At 44.5% G+C, this 21,562-nt stretch overlaps 1 protein-coding gene and 1 pseudogene across 1 annotated transcript; one reads left to right on the forward strand and one right to left on the reverse strand.

Annotated features, from left to right (window-relative positions):
• Positions 1-8,076: 8,076 nt before the first annotated feature.
• LOC150006370 (putative G protein-coupled receptor 160) lies at positions 8,077-14,560 on the reverse strand (annotated as a pseudogene).
• Positions 14,561-16,502: 1,942 nt separating this feature from the next.
• Positions 16,503-20,802, forward strand: GNLY (granulysin). Its single transcript, XM_090280318.1, has 5 exons — positions 16,503-16,678; positions 17,545-17,648; positions 18,061-18,162; positions 19,223-19,391; positions 20,634-20,802. The coding sequence occupies exons 1-5, from the start codon at positions 16,627-16,629 to the stop codon at positions 20,642-20,644; spliced, it is 438 nt and encodes a 145-aa protein (XP_090136444.1). The 5' UTR covers positions 16,503-16,626; the 3' UTR covers positions 20,645-20,802.
• Positions 20,803-21,562: the final 760 nt, after the last annotated feature.

The raw sequence follows: 21,562 nt of genomic DNA on the forward strand, positions 1-21,562 counted from the left end.
TCTCTGCACTTCCTACTGGTCACGTTGTGATGAGACGGCCTTTTCTGTCTCTCCGTGGTTATAAGACTTCTCTCCAGCTAGTGTTCAGTTGGTTATTCCAGATGATTTCTCCACAATTAAGTTGTAAGTCCAGATTGGTCTTGGGAGGAGGTTAGTGTAGCTTCCATTTACTTCTCCGCCATCTTGAATTTCTCAGCTGTGAATCTTTTTACTGTAAAATGCATATGACAGAATTCACTATGGTAAACATTTTTAAGTGTACAGTGCAGTGGTATTAAACCCAATCACATTGTTGTGCATTGATCACCACCATCCATTCCTTGAACTTGTTCATTTTCCAAACCTGAAACTCTGCATCAATTAAGCAATAAATAACTCCTATTTACCTGAGCCCCCTGACAGCCTCATTCTACTTCCTGCCTCTGTGACTCTGACTACTCCTCTAGGTACTTCATATGAGTGAAATCACACAGTGTTTAAACAGTCTCTTGGCACTGGCTTATTTCACTGAGCATCATATCCTCAAGATTTATCCATTTTATAATGTGTCAGGCAGGATTTCCTTCCTTCTGAGGCTGAATAATATTTCATTGTGCATGTGCATGTGCGTGTGCATGTGTGTGTGTATGTGTATGTGCGTGTGTGTCTGGGCTTAAGGAGAAAGAGGTCCAGAGAGGTCTCTCATAGGCTTCTGGGTCTCTTTTCAGCAGGAAGAGGTGATTTAGCATCTCCTCTCAGTTTCCCCATGCAGGAAGACACTTCAGGTAGGGTCCCAAAGGGGACCAGGGTGGCTATGCCTGGAATCTGTGCACAATATTAAGGGAAAATGTGGAGCCTGAGTGAGGTGAGATAGTAAGAAGCTAGGAAAAATTCCTTGGCAAGTGGAATGGGGAAATAGACAGTTAGCTGGACAAACTGGCTGAGCAATTTACAGCCAGATACAGGTCATTTGCCTAGAGATAACATCTAAGCCTCAGTTGTATTTCAGCTCCAGGCCCAGAAAAGCAGCAAAACCAGGTGGGCAATGCCAGGACCAGCTTTGATGGTCCCTACCGTGGCACTGACTAATCAGTGGAGACCATAACCTTGAAAGGGCACCCCTGGAAAGATGATGAATATATTTTTTAATGTTTTAAATCCTCACCTGAGGATACTTTTTCTTTGCTTTTGGAGAGAGAGGAAGGGAGAGAGAAACATTGATGTGAGAGAGAAACATTGATGTGAAAGAGAAGCATTGATTGGTTGCCTCCTGCACATGCCCGGGACGGGGATTGTATACACCCAGACAAGGGATGGGGGAACAAACCTTCAACCCAGGTATATGCTCTGACTGGGAGTCAAACTCACAACCTTTCTGTTATGGGACAAAGGTACAACCAACTGAGCCACATGGGCTAGGGCAGCTGATGAAAATTCTATTGAGAGACTCCCTCCCTCCCTCTGTGGCCAGTGGGTCCCTCCCACTCGGCCTCCTTCACCGCCCCCGCCGCCCTCCCCCGAAAAGCCCTGCCACTGGCAGGCGGCTTCCCTCCCGCACACCGACCTCCCAGCTGCTGTCCTGCCTCCTTGGACTCCTCTGTGGTTGCTGGTCCAGCTCCTACAGCGCCCCCACCTCCTCACCCAGGCCACGGGATCCGCGGGGCCGGCATCCTACACGTCCCCCAGGAGACGCCATTTTTCTGTGTGCCTGGGACTTGGTGAAACTTTGCAAGCGCCCGCAGTGAAATGGATTTAATCTAAGGCATCTTGTTCCGGCTCTTGCTCTTGGCTTTTAGCCTCAGACTCGGCTTTGTGTCTCTTGGAGAAGCTCTCTGAAAACCAGGTAACACGCCCAGCGCGCCTGGGGTGTAGCGGGGCAGCCGCGCCTGGTGTGCCCGGGTCCTGGTCCGGGTCCCAGTCCTAGTCCTGGCTCCTGTCCCGGTTCCTGTCCCTGGTGAGGATGCAAAGTGGTCTGAGCACCGCCTCTCTCTCCCCTTACCTGCATCAGTTTAACTGGGTTCACCTCTGCCCAGGGCTGAGAAAAGACATGAACCCCCATCCCCACCCCACCCCCGCCCCAGACAAGGCGGTACCAGGGGGTTTTGTTTTTTAAAAGATGATCTATTATACAGACACGGTAGAGGTGGAAGACGCTCTGCATTTGATCGCAGAGAGCTAAGAGTTGGGGGTAGCGATCATGCTGTCTCAATTACAGAGGATTGCAATTCTGCACAAACAGCTCCTCCTGTGTCTCCAAACATATTGAATTTACATTGTCCAGAGCCCAGCCATTTCTTGTTAAGTGTCTGAAGGTTTGCCTGGAGTCCCCTGTGCTCATCTCTGGTCCTGCCGCGCATTGTGTAGGGATGTGGCGTCTAATGGCAGCGTTCTCTTTCACCCTGGGACTACTTTCTCAGAAAGAAGGACCCAGGGGGTTAATTTTATCCCGTTTTAGAACCCCTGCCTTTGCTCTGAGATTTAAACAAGGACGCATGGATTGTAGGCTATTAGAAAGGATTGGAGAGAACCTTAAACACAGCTTGCATTTCTTCTAGTTACACTGGTAAAAAGTCTTCCTGTAATCGTGTTTACTTTGATTGGGCTTGTGTTGTGAGATTATTCAAAGTGGAACATTCTAAGGAACAAAGTTCTAACCATTAAAAAAAAAAAGAAAATTCTATTGAGATCCTTCCATAAGACATCCCCTAAACTCGCAGTCTTTAAAACACTCACTACAGAGGACCTGGTGCATGCTCTTCCTCCTGGGAGGCATCCTCTTCCCCCACAGGCATGCATCTCCTAAATACTAAGGGACCCCATGAGACTTGCAACCAGGAGAGCAATGGGCAGTGACAGCTTGTCCCAGGCTGACCTCCTTAACCTGTCTCCAAGGCCCCCTTTTCTCTGACTTTCCAGTGAGCTGACAGCAGCCCCCTCCTTGATTCATTTCTTCCCCATAGCATTTCTGGAGAGCCAAGGCAACTCCTCTTTGGCTCCCTCCTGTTTCTTCTTACATCTTAAGCCCTTCCTTGTTTCACTGTCCCCAGCTTTAATAAATATACTCTCAAAATCACCTGGACTTGTGTTGTGAAAACTTTCCTGCACGAAATTAAAAGGCCACACACTACCAGTGGGTCCTAGGCAGACCCGCTCCGGACCGGGTCCCCTTACAGGTGACTTGAGGAAGGCATCTTGAGGAAGGAGGGGCTGAGAGGAACAGACATTCAGGCAGCCAGAGGAGGAGAGGGGGCCCCAGGGAGCCTTGCTGTTGAAACTGCCTCAGGACAGGGGACAGAGTGATGGCAGCTTCATCAAAGGAAAGAGAAACTGATTCTTACTGGAAGCGTGCCAGCTACCATTCCTACAGGGACAAGTGGCTTTACTGGCCAGACTGGTCAAGTCACAATATCTGATGCAGTCCTGGCTCTGTGGACAATGCTGTGACATCCATGGGGTGGTGGGGTGAATCAAGGACAGGAAGCTGGCTGTCATACTGAGAAGATACAATAAACACCTTCAAAACCAGGAAGCTCAATCTCAAGAAACTCTAATTATAAAACCCCCGAACTTAATGGCTTAGGACCACAAATGTTTGTTTCCTGCCCAAGCTCATGTGCATGGTGGGTGACCAGGGGCTCTGCTCATCACAGTCACCTGGGGTGCAGGCTGATACACAGCCACCATCTTGAGCATTGTCACTCACCATGCCAGGGGAAAAGAGAACTCTGGAATGTCTCATACTGGCTGGCGAATGCTGCAGTGGGAAAGGGGCACACTTTTCTTCTGCTAAGATGTTACCTTTCAGGCCAGGCACAGCCCACCTATATACAGGGCGGCAAGGACATGCAATTCTGTCACTGACCTGAAGGTAGAGACTGGGAGTGAAGTGCAGAAGCAGTGGTGCTGAGCCCTGGGAACCCCACACTTCCTTTCTTGGTGGCTTTAATTTCCTCAGTGTGAGAACCATGGGGGTTCAGTCTCTCTGCACCTCAGGTCCGACACACCTACAGATTTTGCTGTTCTCTGTTGAGGAAGGTGCTCCTTCATTACAGGCCAATTAAAAATTCCTGAACACCCTGTTATTCCTTGCAGTACCAAATACCTAGGCTTTACAGCATCTGAACTATTGCTTCTTACTGTTTACACTTACTTGTGTGACTGTCTCCACTGGAATGGAAGCTCCATGAAGGCAGACCCTATGTTTGGTTATACTCACCTTCCTATCCTAGTGTGCCTCTCAGAGCACCTGGAATAGAGTGGACATTCAGTTAATATTTGCTTACTATATGGACATGGTCTGAGGCGAGGTTGTGAGGATGGTTGTGCCCTGCTGACTGGTTGAGGGGATCATCCAGGAGGTGATCTGAGCAACTGCTGGGAGGGACCTTCTCCTGAGGGGAGAGGACACTTGAGTCTGCAGCAGAGCCCCAGCATTTTGGGCTGCCCCAAGTGTGGGACAGTTCTAAAAACATCCAAGTGTATCCCAAGCTTAGACCCCAGGGACACTTGACCAAGAGACTTTAGCCAAAGCATTGGGACATGTTGATTCATGTGGCTGAATAAATTGGAAAGCCAGAGTGGCATGAGGGCTTCTTATCATTTCAGGATAGAATCCTCAGTGCTTTGGGGTGCCAGGGTGCTAAGGGATAGACTCAGTCCTGGAAGAGAGGGCCACATCCAAAAAGACCTGGTGGCAGCACAGAGGGAACAGTGCCCATCACCACCCTGCAGCTGGCCTGACTTACAGGTGAATGAGTCAGACATGGTTGGAGGGCTATTTGTAAGAGGTGTGAAGTCTTGCAAATTGCCCATAAGGTACAGGACAATAAAATATGGTTAAATATCACCATCCTGAATTTACTCACATGTTGGTTTTCCTGGGGAGACTTGGGTTAGTAATGAAAAAAATGTAAATACAGGTAAAAGGCTGACAGGAAGCATACCAAGTGGTTGATAATGCCTATTTTTTAGTGGACTTATGTGTGATCATTACACATTGTCTCTGTACTTAAAAAAAATGGGCCTGAAAAATAATGAAACAAACGAACAAAAAAGACAAATGAAAACTTCCCTCCCTCCTCAAATATACCAGCAAACAAGAAGTTATTAGAAAACAATTCAAGTTAGTATAGATTCTGCCCTATTCTGGATGTGTGGCGAGGTATGGCTTGTATGAATCAACAGTACTAAGGGAGAAGCAGGAACCCCCAAACATGGGGGGTCAGCCTGGGGAATAAGATTCTGGAAGGGTGAGAACAGTGCCCCTAGTCCTACTACATGAGGTGGCACTGGATGTGGCAAGGGTCTGGTACCCAAACACCGAGCAACAGCAGCCAGTATCCAAGTGAGATCTCGGGTCATCTGGGATGGAGCTGGTAGGTGAGAGGTGGGGAAGAGGGGAGAGGTGAGGGCTCAGAGGGGACTGGAGGGACCCTGTTTTGAAGTACTCTGGGTCCAACCCTGGAAGCCAGAGATGGAAGTTGCCATGACTTTGGAGCTTCTCAAAAGAGGGGACCACGTAAGGGTGGTGCTAGGACGGGAGAGTTATGAGAAGTTGTGCGGGGGAGAGTAAAAGATGGATATGACGGAGAAAAGGTAATGTATGAGAATTAACTTCTGAAAGCAGAGGCCTGAGCCAGGGCCGGGCTCCTCTTGTGGCCTGGAAACTTGAGAAACCAGTCACGGGCAGAGGTGTGCTAACCCCCTGAAATACCACTGACCTGTCCTTTGTGTCACACTCTGTGACTCAGTTGGGTGTTGGTCTGTGGTCAGGAGCACATCCTCAGGTCTGATCAACAAGAAGAAGTCAAAGAATCAGTCGTCACCATCTGATCTGTCCTTAGTTGGCCATAGTGGCGCATTCAGCAGCTTCTGTCCAAGACACAAAACAGGTGTCTGTCACTTCTCAACCATTAGCCAAGCTTCCAGGGTCATCAGGCCGACTGAGCACCAGAACGTGTGAACTGTCTTTGTAACGTCTGTTTTAGAAGGTATCCAGGAAGGTGTCCAAAATGGTGAGAGGAAATTACATCATCCTTCTAGTCATCCATCCATTCTGTGGATTTCCTTCCTTTATTTTTTCCTTGCAGACCAATTACATCCATCCATCCATCCATCCATCCAAAAGCACACAAGGAGGTGTTGGGCATGTTCACTCTCCTGATGGCTGTAATAGTTTCACAGTTGTATACATGTGTCAAAACTCATCAAACTGTACACTTTAGATGTATGCAGGTGAGTGTATTTTAATCATATTTCAACAAAGCTGGAAAAAAGGTAATCAATGTGTAGCAGCAGGTCGAAACTGATAACAAACGTCTTATCAACTGGAGAATGGATAAGTTATGAAATATTCACACAATGAAATAATGCTCAGCAATAGAAAAGAACAAACTCTTCACACATACAACAATATGAATGAATCTCAAACACATTAATGGTGATCTAAAAAAGTCAGACACAGGAGAATCCCTTCTTTCTGATTCTATTTATATACATTCCAAGACCAAAGGAAATGGAACATAGTGTTGAAGAGTATGTGCTTAGATGGTAAAACTATAGAGAAAACCAAGGACATGATTATCATTCAGGTCAGGGTAGTATTACCTTAGAGGAAAAGAGAGGCGAGTTGGAAAGGGCTTCTGGGGTGCTTGCAGGCTTCTTAGCCTGGGTGGTGTTTACACGATGTTTGCTCTACAGTGAACCATTGACCTTCCATTTTGTTTTGTGCACATTTCTGCATATGTTTTACATTTTATGTTTAAGAATGGGGCAGCCCTGGCCAGGTGGCTCAGCTGGTTGGAGTGTAGTCCAGTGCACCACACGGCATGGGTTTGATCCCTGGTCAGGGCTCATATCTAGGTTGCGGGTTTGATCTTTGGTTGGGGTGTGTACAGAAGACAATGTTGTTTCTCTCTCTCTCCCTTCTTTCCTCTCTTGGTCAAAAATCAATATACCTATCCTCTGGTGATGATTTAAAAAAAAAAAAGAAGAATGGAGCAATGGATATATACTATGCTTGTACAGAAAATGAAAAAGTAAGTTTTAACAGGAGGAGGGAGACTATGAAATAGTGGGAAAGTGGGGGCTTATAGTTTTTCCTTATGCTTTTCATAACTAAAAAAATTAAACTTTTAAATGCTGTTCATAAGTAAAATAAAAAATTTAAATCATAAACGCATGGATGATAAAGCTGCAGGTGCTGATGTGGGGATCCAAGCAGAGAAGAAAAAACAGGCAGGATGCCTTGAGTATATATGTGAGTGTGTGTGTGGACAGGCAGGTAGGAAGATGAGGAAGAGGGGACTTCAGAGAAATTAAAAGCATCAGAAACACTTGATTCGCTATTGCTTTGAAGATGGAGAGGGCAATGAACCAGTGTTAGCCAAATAAACGAAAGAAGCCTTTTGGTACTGGCAATGCTCCTGTCCCTAAACCTCACATTTCCATGATCTCGCTTGCCAGCAAAACCAGAAGATGACAGAGAGGTGGCCTTGGAGGTCAGTCTCCCATATCCAACATGAGTGCATCTAATTGTAGAACCTGATTGCACGTCCAGTTCAATTTGCAGCGACTTCTGGGAAGTGTGAGTGGAAGTGCACAGCCTCTCCAGCTAGAAGGGAGGAAAAATGGAGGCTGAGAGTCACCTGAAGGTCTTTTTCTTCATCTTGCTTTTCACTCCAACACATATTTTGGGTGGTAAGCTACTGCGGAGGTTTCTTGTTTGCTTTCTAAAAAAAATTGATAAAAATGTTTATTTAAGTTTGCATGTTCAAGTTGGCAGAGAATCTCAGTTACATAAGTTTGCATCCATTTCACTTTTGTGTTAATAACAAATTAACATTTGTAATATACAATGTTACCAAACAGGTATAAATGCCTTTTTTTGGAATTGTTTTGTTTTTAAAAGAAAACATTATTTAATAAATAATATCATAGTCCCAAAATATATATTATGAAAATGTATGAAATTTAGTGGGGGTGAGAGAGTGGGGGAGCAGTTCTGAGTCATCATTCGGTCCCACTTAAAAAAATTATGATTCTTATTGTACTTTTAAGGTTTGGTTGGTTTTAATGTTAAAATAAATTGTTAAAACATTAGCAAATTATTATTGATATAGGCTTTTCCATTTGCGCAAAATTATGAATTGTAAGGGAACAAAGCAGCATTTCCAGTTGGTAAATGGAACCACAAACAATGCGATGACTCTCAAATTAAGCCTGTGACAACTAAACCAATGAACAGGAGCAATGAGAAAACTATCAACAAAGTGCAACCAAGGAATGTTCATCTCAAAATACACTGGAGGCTGTACTTTCAGTAACATGATGATTATTTGAAGTAATACAAATGGTAACCAAGTACCAAGAAAACAGGTTAACAAAGTTGGACAGAAGTATTTTTTTAGAGCTCACATTATAACTGAAGTGGGATGAAAAGGGAAAATATAGAATAGTCTTATTCATATGTGCAGTTTTTCTAATAGCCTATACCAAGGTCATAACTTCTGACCAGAAGTTATAAAAGTTATAAGCAAAATCATCACTGTGGAAATGACAGCCAGTCACCCTGAGTGATGCAGGGGGGACATTGATAAAAGAACAAATATTTTGTGCCTTCAGGCTGGGTCTCCCAAAACACAAACAAGGACTGAAATCCAAATTAAAATTACTGTAAAGAAATAAAAATATTTTTGATACCCAAATGAAAATTTGGTGATTTTAGAGAAATTCAGGTAATAATCTATAACAGCTATCAGAAAACTGGATGATGCAAAAAGCCCTAAGTGAAGGAGATTTAGTAATTTGAGTACAGAGGCAGATGTAGTATTTAGCAAACCTAATGCTTAATAAGAGTGCAAAATATCTTAAATAGGTCATAATGGTGATGTTTAACAAAAGCAAAAGATCTATGAATGTTAGTGAAATGAAAAATATTCACATAGTTTTTATTGGTGTTTTTTCTTCTCACTTCAAGTGTGAGGATATTTAATAATATTTTCCCAAGTGTGAGTAAGAATAGTAGACATACCACCAAAGGGCTGCTTTGTTTTATGTCACCGGAGTGCACAGAGCAGTTTTCTAAAGAGAGAAGTTACTTTGTAGTGAAAGTTCAAGCAGCCTGTAGAAATACATCAGGATAAAACCCTGCTCCCCCGTATTTTCATCCTCGGCTTTTTCCACTGGGTCATTCTTAGCTGATGAATTTCCTATTTTATTTCAGTTTCAGTGCCTTCAATGATCTTACTTTTTACTCTTTGCATTTCATTTAATTGTACCAGAACGCTGTGAGTAAGCTCCGAGTCAAACGCACAAGTGCGGGACACACAGTGTCTCTCTCACATTGCAGTTTCTCCACTCGCGGGGCCTTGGAGCGCTGGCCGGAGGCGGGGACTGGGGCACGGTGGGGATGGCACAAGCACCCCAGGCCACCTGGGCTCCCTTCAGAGTTCTTCCTAAAACCTTTTTCTGCGAGCTATAAAGGATGACTTGGAGCCCTGACGGGTGTGACTCAGGTGGTTGGGCTTTCTCCTGAAAACCCAAAGGTCACAGGTTTGATTCCTGAGCAGGGGGAGTGCCTGGGCTGCGGTTCCGTCCCCAGTTGGGGCTAGTATGTTTCTCTCTTTCTCACATCTGTGTTTCTTTCACACTCTCTCCCTCCCCTGCCCTCTCTCTAAAAACAAATAAATAAAACCCTTTAAAAAATGACTGAGAAAACGGAAGGCTCTGCTCATGTTTGGAAAAGTGACAAAAATTTTCCATATTTTTAGTTCTAACAAAATTTAACAGGAGGATTACAGTATTATATTTCATTTATCAAAACAATTTCTATAGTATTCTCTTTAGTATTTAGTATATAAAGTATGCTTTATGTATACCTTTGGTATATAATATTTTAGAGTATATAAAATATCTGAAGTATAATTTTAAACTAACATAACATCAAAGGAAAATCTGAAAAAAAAGCTGCAGTAGTCAAACAAAGAGGTGTTACTAGAACACTAGATATTCAGGTTGATGGACAAATAGATAGTTCAGAATTTGATCTTATTACATACAACTTAACCTATGATAAAATAATCATTTCAAATTAGTAAGGAGGAAGAGAGGAAAATATTCAATCAACAAACTTAGATGAAGAGAAGAAATTTTGATTACTTTGTACCTTACTAAAATAAATTCCAGAAGACTAAAGTGTTACATTAAAAATATATAACCACAAAAATTAGAAAAAATTAATTATTTCTAGGTAAAAATGGATAATGACAACTTTGAAACTGAAAAATGATCTCATAAGGAAAGAGACATTTTTGACTACAGAACATGAAAAGTTTCTATGTACACGGAAAATTTACTAAAGTGACAAAATATTTGGAGCAAATATATCATACCTAATTAATATAGTTATTACATAAAGAATTAAGAATAAAGAATTAAGAAAGTAGAGTCCAATAGGTAATGGGAGAGGGACACAAAAAGCAATTTCGCTAAGTAAATTTACCAGTTAAAAATATGGAAAAATGTTAAACTTAATTTATAATGTAAGTGGGAATTAAACATAGTTGCTATTTTTAATTACAAAAACTCATTACATTTGCAGATTAAAGACCAATAATATTTAATCTGGTGAGCGTGCAGGTACTTGTACTGATGATGTAAACTGATAGAATCCTTTTGGAAAGTATTTGATAATGTTTATTAGGAACCATAAAATTGTTTGTAACTTAAGAATTTTTTAGATAATCTTTTTATGAAGATATGATTTACATGTAATGAAATGTACAGCTTGATGGGTTCTTATAGATGCCTACACCCATGCAATTCACACCCTGGTTAAGAGCTAGAACATTTCATCATCTCAGAAAGCCCCTTTGTGCCCTTCTCCAATAATCTTCACATTCTCCCTGCATCTCCTTCTATTTTTCTGCTTTTTTTTCACAGGTGAATTTTGCCTATTCTGGAACTTTATATACATGGGATCATATAGAATGTAGTCTTTTGTGTCTGACTCCCTTGTGCTCAGTGTTTGGGATTTATCTGTTTTGTTTCATATATCAGTAGTTCATTCCTTTTTATTGCCAAGTAATATTTACTGCATACCTTAACTTGTTTATTTATTTACCTGTTGATGGGCATTTGGGTTATTCCTAATTTTTGACTCATATGAAAAAGTTTTTGTAAAAGTCTCTTTCTTTGATTTTTTTTTATGGTGGTAAAATATGTATAACATAAAATTCACCATTTTAAGCACATTACATGTACAATCCGGTGGCATTAATTACATTTAAAATGTTGTGCAACCATCATCACTATCTATTTCCAGAACATTTTTCATCATCCCAAACAGAAACTCTTTCATTTCTCTTCCTCCCAGCCCATGGTAACCTCTAATCTACTTTATGTTCTTGTCAATTTTGTCTATTCTAGATATTCTGTGTAAATGGTATCATACACTACTTATTTCACTTAGCATAATGCTTTCAAGGTTCATCCATGTTATGCATGTATCAGAACTTTGTTCCTTTTTATAGACTTGATAACTTTGCATTGTGTGTTTATACCACATTTTGTTAATCCATTCACCTGTTGATGGACATTTGGGTTTCCACTTTTGGTTATTGTGAATCATACTGTTATGAACACTGATGTACAAATATGTGTTTAAATCCCTGTTTGTAGTTCTTCTGAGTATATTTCTAAGAGTGTAATTGCTGGGACATATGTCTGTGAACAACCTTGTATAGTCTTTGTATGTATATATGTTTTCATCTAGTGTGGGTAAAAATGTAGAGGTGGAATTTCTGGGTCATAGGACAGGTGTATGCTTAACTCCATGAAAAACTGTCAGTCCAACTTTCAAAGTGATTGTGCCATTTTATACACCCACCAACAATATTTAAAATACTAGTTGCGCCACATCCTCATCAACATTTGATAGTGTTTGTCTTTTTTTCCTCCCTCTATGTGCCAAGAGTTTAATATGATTTTTAATACCTCATAACAACCTTGCAAAATAGGTATTATTATTTATTTTTAAAAGTTGAGATTTGATTGATATATAACATTACATTAGTTTCAGATGTACAACATAATGATTTTATATTTATATATATTGTGAAATGATCACCACAATAAATCTAGTCAACATTTATCAACATCAGAGTTATACATTTTTTTTCCTATGATTTACTCTCTTAGCAATTTTCAAATATACAACACAGTATTATTAACTCTAGTCACCATGCTGTACATTACATCTGCAGGACTTATTTATTTAAAACTGAAAGTTTTGTATCTTTTGACCACCTCCACCCATCCCCCACCCCCATAACTACCCATCTGTTCTTTGTTTCCACAAGCTTTTCTTTTTTTAGATTCCACATGTGAGATCTTGTCTTATTTTTTTTTTAGATCTTGTCTTTTTTATTGTAGTCATTTTGATGCCATTATCTCGTAGCTTTAATATAGAATTATCTCATGACTTATGATATTGAGCACTTTTTCAAGTGTTTTTTGGTTATTATTTTCCTTTGTGAACTAACTGTTCAAATATTGGGTCCATTAAAAAAATTGTATTGCTTTATTATTATTATTATTGAAGTAGTAGTTGCTACAATAAAGATGGACCTACATTTATACAGTCAGTTGATTTCTGACCAAGATGCTAAAGCAATTCAATGGGAAAATATTTTCACAAATTAACCTAAAATAATGGAACTTCAACCCTGTTCACTTGAAATGAATCATAAACCTAAATGTAAAAATTAGAACTATAAAATTCCTAGAGGAAAGCAAGAGGATATCTTCATGACCACGGAGAAAGCAGAGAATTCTTGAAGAAGATACAGAAAGTAATAACATTCATACAGAATTCTTGGGGGCCTGGGCTTGACTTGCAACGTCCAGTCCACAGACCCTGTGAGTAGGAAGACAGTAGGACCTGCCCAGTGCTCTTCGCATGAGACCCCCAAAGCCTGGGTGGAGGCTTGTGACTAACACTGGTGACTGTCCTGTACCCCTCAAAACCCCAGGCAATGACTTACTGGAATATGTGGTCTTACTGAACACCCCACAACAAAGAAAGACATGAGTCACCTTCCGGGGCCTTTTCCCCTCAGTTCATGTGTTCTTCACACATTAGACCAAGGTCTCCACAGTGTTCCGAGCAGAGGAGGCCTGCTGACAGGAGGGGGGCATTGTCTAAGCATTGCACATGGGGTAGCAGCTCTGCGCTGGAAACCTAGAGATAGGAACAGGGTGGAGTGGGGGAAAAACTTGGGATCTAGAGTCTGATGGCCCTGGGTTAAAATCCTCAGAGCTATCCTTTTAGAGCTGTGTGTCCTTGGGCAATTCACTAGACCTCTCTGAATCCCGATTTCCTTGTGTGAGAAATGCTCACAATAAAAACTGGGACACAGGACTTGAGCAGTAAAGCGAGGCCTTTATTCACGAGTCTGCAGAGCCAGGCGCACCCTCACAGCCAGGAGAATGTGCACACCAAGTAGACAAAGATGGCTAGTTTTATAATCTTGGCTTCCCCACCCTGAAATTGCCAAGGTAAAGTGAAATTGACTAGCTTCCTCCCCCTAAAGTGAGAGGATCAGCTCCCCTGCCCTAACGCAACTAGCTCTCCCTCCCTTCTCCTCCTTCCCCGTTTCTCCATGACTGGTTACTCAGGAGTTACAACCTAACATGTTCATCTAAATGCCCTTAGTGTGATATGTGAATATGCCAATGTTGTCAACTTCCTTCTCAGAGATCCTCTAATTACATTTGCCCTTTGTTACTAATGACTTGCTGCTGGTTTGGGAGTCACTATGACCTTGTTTCCTACACGTGGTGAATTGTGTTTGACATCAATTGACCATTTGGTTCGAGGGCTGCTTTAGGCGTGGGGGAGGTTGTGGGGATCCTGACAGCAGAGGCAGCCCTGCCCTTAAGCAATACCTCAGGCTCACCTTTCCGCAAACAAGCTCCTTTTCCTAACTGTCCTGCTTCATGACCAGTCCCTCAGCTTCCCAGGCCCCAAATATTGTCAACCTGTTTGCTTCTCTCTTCTATTTCCTATATCCCCTGGCTACAAAGTTCTATTAATTTTTCCTTTAAAAATGCCCTTTAGCAAGAAGTCCTCCTGTAGCAGATACTGCCATTGCTGACCTGATTCCTATTCCTTGTCATTCTTCCTGGTAGAATCCAAATTTTATTCAATGTAGCAACAAAAGCCCAGCAAAAGATTTCCTTTTCTATAGCCCTTTGCAGCTGGGAAAGCTACTGAGATGTACCAGTGAAATGTAAGCTGAAGTTTTTAGGAAAGTTCTGCTTTTCTTACATTGGTACCACCACTTCCTGCTTCACTCAGTTTTCCACTTGAGATGAGGCCCCGAGGTGTGGAGGAACTTAGCAGCCATCTTGAGATCACAAGGCACCTGGTCTGAAGAAGGTGTTCCTGTCACTCACCTGAGACTATTGCATGAGCTATCAGAGGGCTCTCCCGGCCCTTCTCTGCAAGTGGGAGCATCAAAGGGAACACACGAATCCCAGAATCAAATGACTCCAGTTGTGATTCATCCCTCAAGTACATTAGGCAACCAGTAGAAATGATGGAGGAAATCTAAGTTTATGGACATGAAAGTCATTCCTGATATCTTGTTAAATTTAAAAAGCTGTTTAAAATAATTTTGATCATATATGGCCATACATAAACATATGCTTATTTATAAATACATGTATTTAAAAGTGTAAATAGGCCCTGGCTTATGTAGCTTAGTGGGTTGTGCGCCAGCCTACGAACTGAAAGGTCACTGGTTCAATTCCCAATCAGGGTACATGTTTGGGTTGGCGGCCAGGTTCCTGGTTGGGGGCATGCAAGAAGCCACAGATCCTAATCTGTCACACATCAATGTTTCTCTCCTTCTCTTTTGCCCTCTGTTCCCCTCTCCCTGAAAGTGAATAAATAAAATCTTTAAAAATATATAAATAGATATTTCTGTAAATGTTTAACAGGCTTATTTATATCCACCTGGTGAGCTTATAAGTGGTTTCATTTATTTTTTCTTACTTATCTGATTAAATACTTTTTTCAATAAAAAAATTTTAAAAAGAGACAAAAAGTGCTTAAAATGCTTAAATTCGGTGCTCTTTAGTTTGGCATTCAGTGGCTTCCACAATGGGCAGAAATAAGGATGGTGTGTGTGTGTGTGTGTGTGTGTGTCTGAGTTTGTATGAATTTCTGTCTGAGAGTGTGTGACTCTGACTTAGTGTGTGACTGAGAGTATGTGTGGTCTGAGTGCTTGAGTGTGTGAATTTCTGAGTCCTTTGAAGAGTGTGTGACTGTGTATAAGCAAGTGATATGAGTGTGTGTGATGAGTGTGTAAGTGTGTCTGCCTCCCTGGGGTTGGGTTGAACAACCAGAAAGGATTTGAGGGGCCTCCACCCTTCTTGGTTCCATCACGAAGGGTAGCAAGCCTGCTTTCTCCAACTCTCAACTCCATCCTCATTTAAACAGGAAAGGAGGAGAGAATGAGGACCCACAGTTTCACTCTGGGGAGGGGCCTGACTGTCTGTCTATTTTTTGTTTCTATGACAGCTGCTGTTCAAGCTCCAGTGGCTGCTAGGCCAGCAACCCTCCTGGTCACACCAGCCTGAAAAGGTGACTAGATCAGCTACTGTCACTCAATCTTTAAAGGAACTCCTTGACCAAAAGGTTTTGTGGCTAAAGACGTTGGGGAAAGGCTGAGAATTAGGCTTTGACAATCCACAACACACACTGGCAAGTTAAAGGTGCTGAGAAGTCCCATGCAGGTAAAGCTGGTGAACCTCGCCGGCCTGGCTTTTCCACCTGAGGACAGGGACCCCCTCCACTCCTGCAACAGCACCTTTTAACCTCCCTTAGAACCAGTTTTCACAGAAGCCTCTGTGGGGGCATGCTGAGCCTGCATCTGCCCAGCAAGCACATGGTAAACTGCAAAGCTTCCTCACACGCACAAACCTGGTGCCTTGGAGCCCTGTGAGCAGGCAACATTTTACAGGTAAGGGGCCTGGGGATCCAAGAGATGTGGCATCTTGCTCAAGATGCCCCAGCTTTTAAGAGGCCTGCCTGCCTTGGGACTCCATCCTCTTTCCTGTTCGCAGAAGCTAGTGGAGATCAAGGCCCCTCAATGGGCTCAGGAGAGATAAACTATTTTAGACAAGAAGGCTGTGCTGAAACTAAGGACTCAGCCATGATGGGACTCCTGGGGAAGTAGATGGGATCAAATAATTAGCAATTGACAATGAAGGAGCCTGGAGTGGAGGGTGCTGAAGGAACGGTTCCAACTGATTTTGGCTGGGTGCATCTGCCATCTCATCAGCCAGGGTGAAAGACCCCAAAGGAGGCAGAAGCTGAGTTCTAGTGCCCCTGCCTACTCAGCTCAGAAAGCTCTAGCCGCGTGTGCGCGCGCTCACGCAGTGAGGACTGTAGGCAGTGTGAAATCTCTGAGGTACTCACTTCCTCTACTCTTCTCCCCAAATTGGTGGTGGTGTTTGTGGTAAATACCACATGAGGAGGTGGCCTACCAGAGAAGAAGGACCTGGCAAGGTCAGACGGCTGGCTGGGTTCTCAGTCTCCATAGAACAGGGTGTGGGGGATACTTCGGCTGCTGCCCCAGCATGGCCTCCTGGGCCCTCCTGCTCCTTGCCTCAGCACTCCTGGGCTCCACAGGTAAGGACAGTCCCCTCAGTGCAGATCCTGACAGTTCCCCCAGTTCCTCAGCAGCTTTCGCACTGTCATCACAGAGCTCTTTCCCTCCGAGCCAGGGGCAGCCTCAGCCTGTCAGTGACCTGGTCGATGGGAAGACACAGCCAATGCAAAGGAAGTGAGCCCTGGCTGAGGCTCTGGTCTCAACTCTGCTGGTCATGTTGTGTAGCCTGGGCCCCTCTTTCCCTCTCTGCGCTCTGCCTCTTCATCTGTGTTACCAAGGTCATTGGCCCTTATCAGAGGGTCTGATGTTGCTTGAGGCCCACACTGGCTAGGATTATGACAGGGCTTGTGAGTGAACGGAGCCCTCTCACTGCTCAAGACTCACTTCCTTCTTTGCACGCACCCCCTCTTTCCCAGGCCCTGGGGCCATTGCTAAGCTCCAAGGGGCTAGGCTTAGGGTAAGGACACTTCGGGAAAGGAGAATGGATGAGGACATTTTTTGTGAGGAAAGAGAAAAATAAACACAATCTCTTGAAATAAGATGAGGGAAACTTTCTTTTTAGATCAACCCCCAAATCTGCGTGTGTGTGTGTGTGACTGTGTGTGAGAGAGACAGAGAGAGAGGTGGGGGGAGGTATGTGAGTAGGGGAGAGGGGAGCAGTCTTCTCCTTCTGGCTTTTCAGGAGGAACTTGAGAGCATGTTTTTGCGGAGAGTGGGTCAGAGCAGCCTCTGGGCAGTGTGGGAGGAGAGGGCCTCCTGGACTCCTCACGAAGACCCACTCCCATTCTGGGCCCTGTGCACATCCTCGGCTCACCACCAGCCAGGGGAATGGATCTTTCCTTCTCGTTCCACCCATGGAGGAATCCTGATGCTGTCTCTTTCCTAGGCCTGGCCTTTTCTAGTCTGACCCCCAAGTGCTACGACTCGGCGATGGCCAATCCGTTTGATGGAGAGCAGCTTTGCCAGGGCCTGGCCCAGGAGGGCCCCCAGGTACACGGGTTCCTGCTCACCTCCCACAGACTTTCTCCTTTCCCTCCTCTCTACACAGTGCCAGGGGCGAGGGCTGGAGGTCTCCAGTGAACAGGCAAGGGGAAGCATGGGTTGTAAGCTGAAGATGCTGCTTTTACTCATAGCCAAGCCTGGCGGGAAGGGTGCTACATTAGTCTGGCTGCCCCTCTGTAAGAGGGTCTTCTGGGGTCTGATGGGACAACAGAAGAGGGGCTCCTGCTGGGCTGGGAGAGGTGTTGTGAGTGTCCGGCAAGTTCTAGGGTCTCTTAGCTCCTCTAAGACTAGCAGGAGGGTGGGGAGGGGCCAGACAACCTGGATCAGGCCCTTAAGGACAGAAAGCTCATAGAGCATTCTGCTGGCTCTGGGGTGTCTGAGAGACCACCTTTTCTGACAGGGCAACCTGCTGACCAGAAGAGAGGGGCAGGGTGTCACGTGTCATCTCTGCCAGGTGATAATCAAGAAGCTGCAGAAAATGGTGGGAGAGCAGCCTAATGAGGTGAGGCTTGTGGAGCTTTTGGCTTGCTGGCCAGTGGAGTGGGTGGCCTGGGCGCCTGGCACGGCCGCCCCAGAGGTGGACACAGAGGTGGGAAGGACACTGGGTGAGGGTGGATCCCCACTGGTCCAAAGCTTCTCAGCAGAGGATCTGTGGGCTGCCTCGTGTGTCTGTGGATGGACTTTAGAGAAATCTGGGAAATCATGGTACTCTGGGAGTGTGAATGTGGGCAGGAGAGTGTCTATGGTCTCTGTGCAATTCTCAGGGCAGAGTTTTGAGAGGCTGGTCCAAGGGGTCTGAGTCAGTACTGCAACTGGCTGCATGGCCTGACAAGTCATTTATGTGTTCAGAGCCTCAGTTTTCCCATCTGTGGATTGGGATGGATGATAATTCCCAGCTGGCAGGTTGCCTGACGCTTTTAAAAGAGTGGAAGGGTGGGATGTGCTCCATTCTACTTTGGACACTGAATAAATGCTTAACAAGTGAATGTGTCATGACCAAGAACCATTGCCTCACTCTCCCTGCCTCTTCTTCACTGCCCCAATCTGCTTAGCATCTTGGCACTGCAAGGCCCACCTTCAGGGCTGTGTACTCAGATTTATCTTTCTCTACTGGGATGGCAGTAGAAAGTATTTTCAAACTGAATGTGCCAAGGCTCCAAGCTCTGATCCCCTCTAACCTTCTCCAATACCTCCTGTAGGTGGAAAACCAGCCAGGTTCTGCACCCAGGAAGCTGCACAGGCAGAACCTTTAGTGTGGGTCTAGCAGCTGTGGGCAACAGTCTTCACACAGAGGACAGGGCGCAGTTGTTCAGGGAGCTGAGACCCTGGCAGGGCCAAATGTCCTTCTCTCAAGAGCTCCTATTGGCCAGGCTTCGGCCAGGGCCTTGGGGACGGGGAGTGGGAGCTGGGCCCTACCTCCTCAGCCTCTGCTCCCATGGCCATCTGGCACCAGCATCCTGCACCCAGCACTCCCATTGCCAGAGCTTCTGGGGCCTGCAGGGTGGCAGAGCTTGGCAGGGCTCATTGGATTCCCGTGTCCCACCACGATGCTGCTACTGCAGGACACCATAGCCCAGGCTGCGTCCCAGGTGTGCAACAAGCTGAGGTTTCTGAGAGAGTCTTGCAAGAGGATCATGAGGAAATTTCTTCTACGCATCTCCCAGGACATCATGGCTGGCAAACCCCCCCGTGCTGTCTGTGTCGACATCCATAGATGCAAATCTCAAGCAGGTGAGTGCAGAGGTGACAGCAGGGACTCTTTCTGGGAGGGCCCCAGACAGCCTCACCAAGCATGTGTGTCACGGTTTAAAAACACACAGACACATAGAAAACTTTGTAAGCAGCTCATAGGTTTCTTTCCATGCTTCCTTGTTATGACACATTACTCCCCTCACTTCCAACATGGGAAAGTGTGGAGAAGTTGGGTAGGTGGGCTTTAGCTAGAAATGTCTGAGAAACACTCATTAAGAGCTTTGAGAAATATTCATAAGATCTTGGGTCCTTGTGTCTTCATTGAAAACCATCTAGTTCCTACTTCAAAGGCATTGAGTTTCAGTGCTATAAAAATTTTACTTCAGTTAAAAATTTTAATGAATAAGATTATCAGTTCTTTTGTTGTTGCTGTTGATCTTCAACTTCTGGGAAGACAAATACTTTAAAATGAAGTAATTGATCTATAATATTCTGTCTGTAAAAGAGCCCATTTCAAAAGAAAATAAATGCTCCGTGTCTGAGTTATGAAAACAAACAAACAAACAAACTAACAAAGAAAAAGATCTTGGGTTTTTTTACCCCAGGCAATCCTGGAGTAAAATCAGGTCTCCATCTCTCCTCAGCTGTGTGACCCTGGGCAAGTAACTTAACCTCTCTGAGCTCCAGTTTCCTCATCTGTGAAAGGAGGATAATAATTCCTTTTTCTGAGGTTGGAATAAGAGTGAATGAGAGGTTATCATGTATAAAGAGCTTGACACCAAGTGATCTTGGACTTAGATATTCAAGAGACATCAGAACCCTGATCAAACTCCAGTCCCCAGCCTAGCACAGATCCTTGGGGACAGGAGCAAAGGCTATATATCCTTTCCCATGACCCTGTGGGCCAGAGAGCTGGGGTTGGGATCCTGGACACGGAGGGCTCTGCCAGCCTCTTTCTTCAGCATTTTCCAGGCTCTGCCCAGAGAGAACAGGTTGTGGCTGCTGGAGATGGGGTCGGGAGGGGGCCCACGATAGGCTCTGGGTCCACCGATGCCTCAGAACTTGATGCTGGCAGATCCAGAGGCTGCCCCTTACTGTGCAGTCTCCCTCATTTCCTGTCATAGAATCTGTGGCTTTTATCTTCAAAGCCCCACAGCCTGCATGGGCTCCTGACTGGCTTCTGAGATGTGTCTCTGGTGTGTTCAGCGGGGAACACACCAGAGTCCCCGTTTTCCCCATAGACCCTACACATCCCACAGCTGGCTCTTTTTTCCATTCTAGGTCTCCTGTGAGTCTCTGGTGCCTCTGGCTCCAACCTGGAGAGAAAGCACAAGAACCCTAGCACTGGTGCTGCTCCTTCCTTCCTAAATCCAGAGCCAGCCTCTAGTTTCTCTCGCTTCCCTCTTCCATTGCCTTCCCCTTCTCAGAAAATAAAATGTCATGCAAGGTTTTAGCGCAGCTTCTTTTCCTTTGGTGGGTTTGAAAGGAGGGGCTCAGAGGCATACTTGGGTGACAGGATTTCATTCAGTCAAGTTGTTCTATGGCCTCCACTCTGTTCCAGATGTTATGGATTTATTTAGTGGTGAACCTTAGCAGCTCTCACACATCTAGTCATGAAATACTGATGGAGTTCACACTAGAGCCACATGTTCCTACAGAAGTTGGGGTCCACAGCAAGTATACCTCCAGGAGCTTTCAGAACAGCCAGGGAGAAGAGCAAGGTCACAGGTAGTGTTCTTTTGGTCATAAGAACAGATCTTTGGGTTCCCTCGGCAGCCAGCCCTCTTTTGCTGTTCTGGTGAGTGTATTACTTAGGATTTCGTTTCAAGCAACAAAAGCCCTAGTTCACTTGGGCTTAAATAAAAAAGGTAATTTATTGGCTCAAATAATTAACTAGTCCATAGATGGTTTCAGACATAAAATGATCCAGAAACTTGTGGCGTCATCAGAGCTGCAGTCCTGTTTCTCTGGTCTGCCATTCTCTCATTTCTTCCCTTCTTCTAGTAAAACTGACCTCAGGCTACCTTCTTTTTTGGTAGCAGAAATGGCTGCAACAGGTCAAAACTCGACATCTAGACAGTATGTCATCTGTAGCTTCTTTTCCAGTAGCTACCTTAAGAGAAAAGAAGCTTCTTTCTTAGAAGCCCCATCAGATTTCTCCTCAGTGCTCATAAGCCTAAATGGGTGAGTTGCCATCCTGAGCCAGCCAC

This window comes from Furipterus horrens, unplaced genomic scaffold, assembly GCF_987537825.1.
Source record: "Furipterus horrens unplaced genomic scaffold, mFurHor1.1.pri manual_scaffold_6, whole genome shotgun sequence".
NCBI lineage: Eukaryota > Metazoa > Chordata > Mammalia > Chiroptera > Furipteridae > Furipterus > Furipterus horrens.

What these genes read in the sequence shown, in the direction of transcription:
- GNLY (XM_090280318.1), top strand. Translation starts at nt 16,627, where the DNA reads ATGGCCTCCTGGGCCCTCCTGCTCCTTGCCTCAGCACTCCTGGGCTCC. An exon ending in AGCACTCCTGGGCTCCACAG is followed by an intron (nt 16,679 to 17,544) that starts GTAAGGACAGTC and finishes TCTCTTTCCTAG; the next exon opens with GCCTGGCCTTTTCTAGTCTG. An exon ending in TGGGAGAGCAGCCTAATGAG is followed by an intron (nt 18,163 to 19,222) that starts GTGAGGCTTGTG and finishes CTGCTACTGCAG; the next exon opens with GACACCATAGCCCAGGCTGC.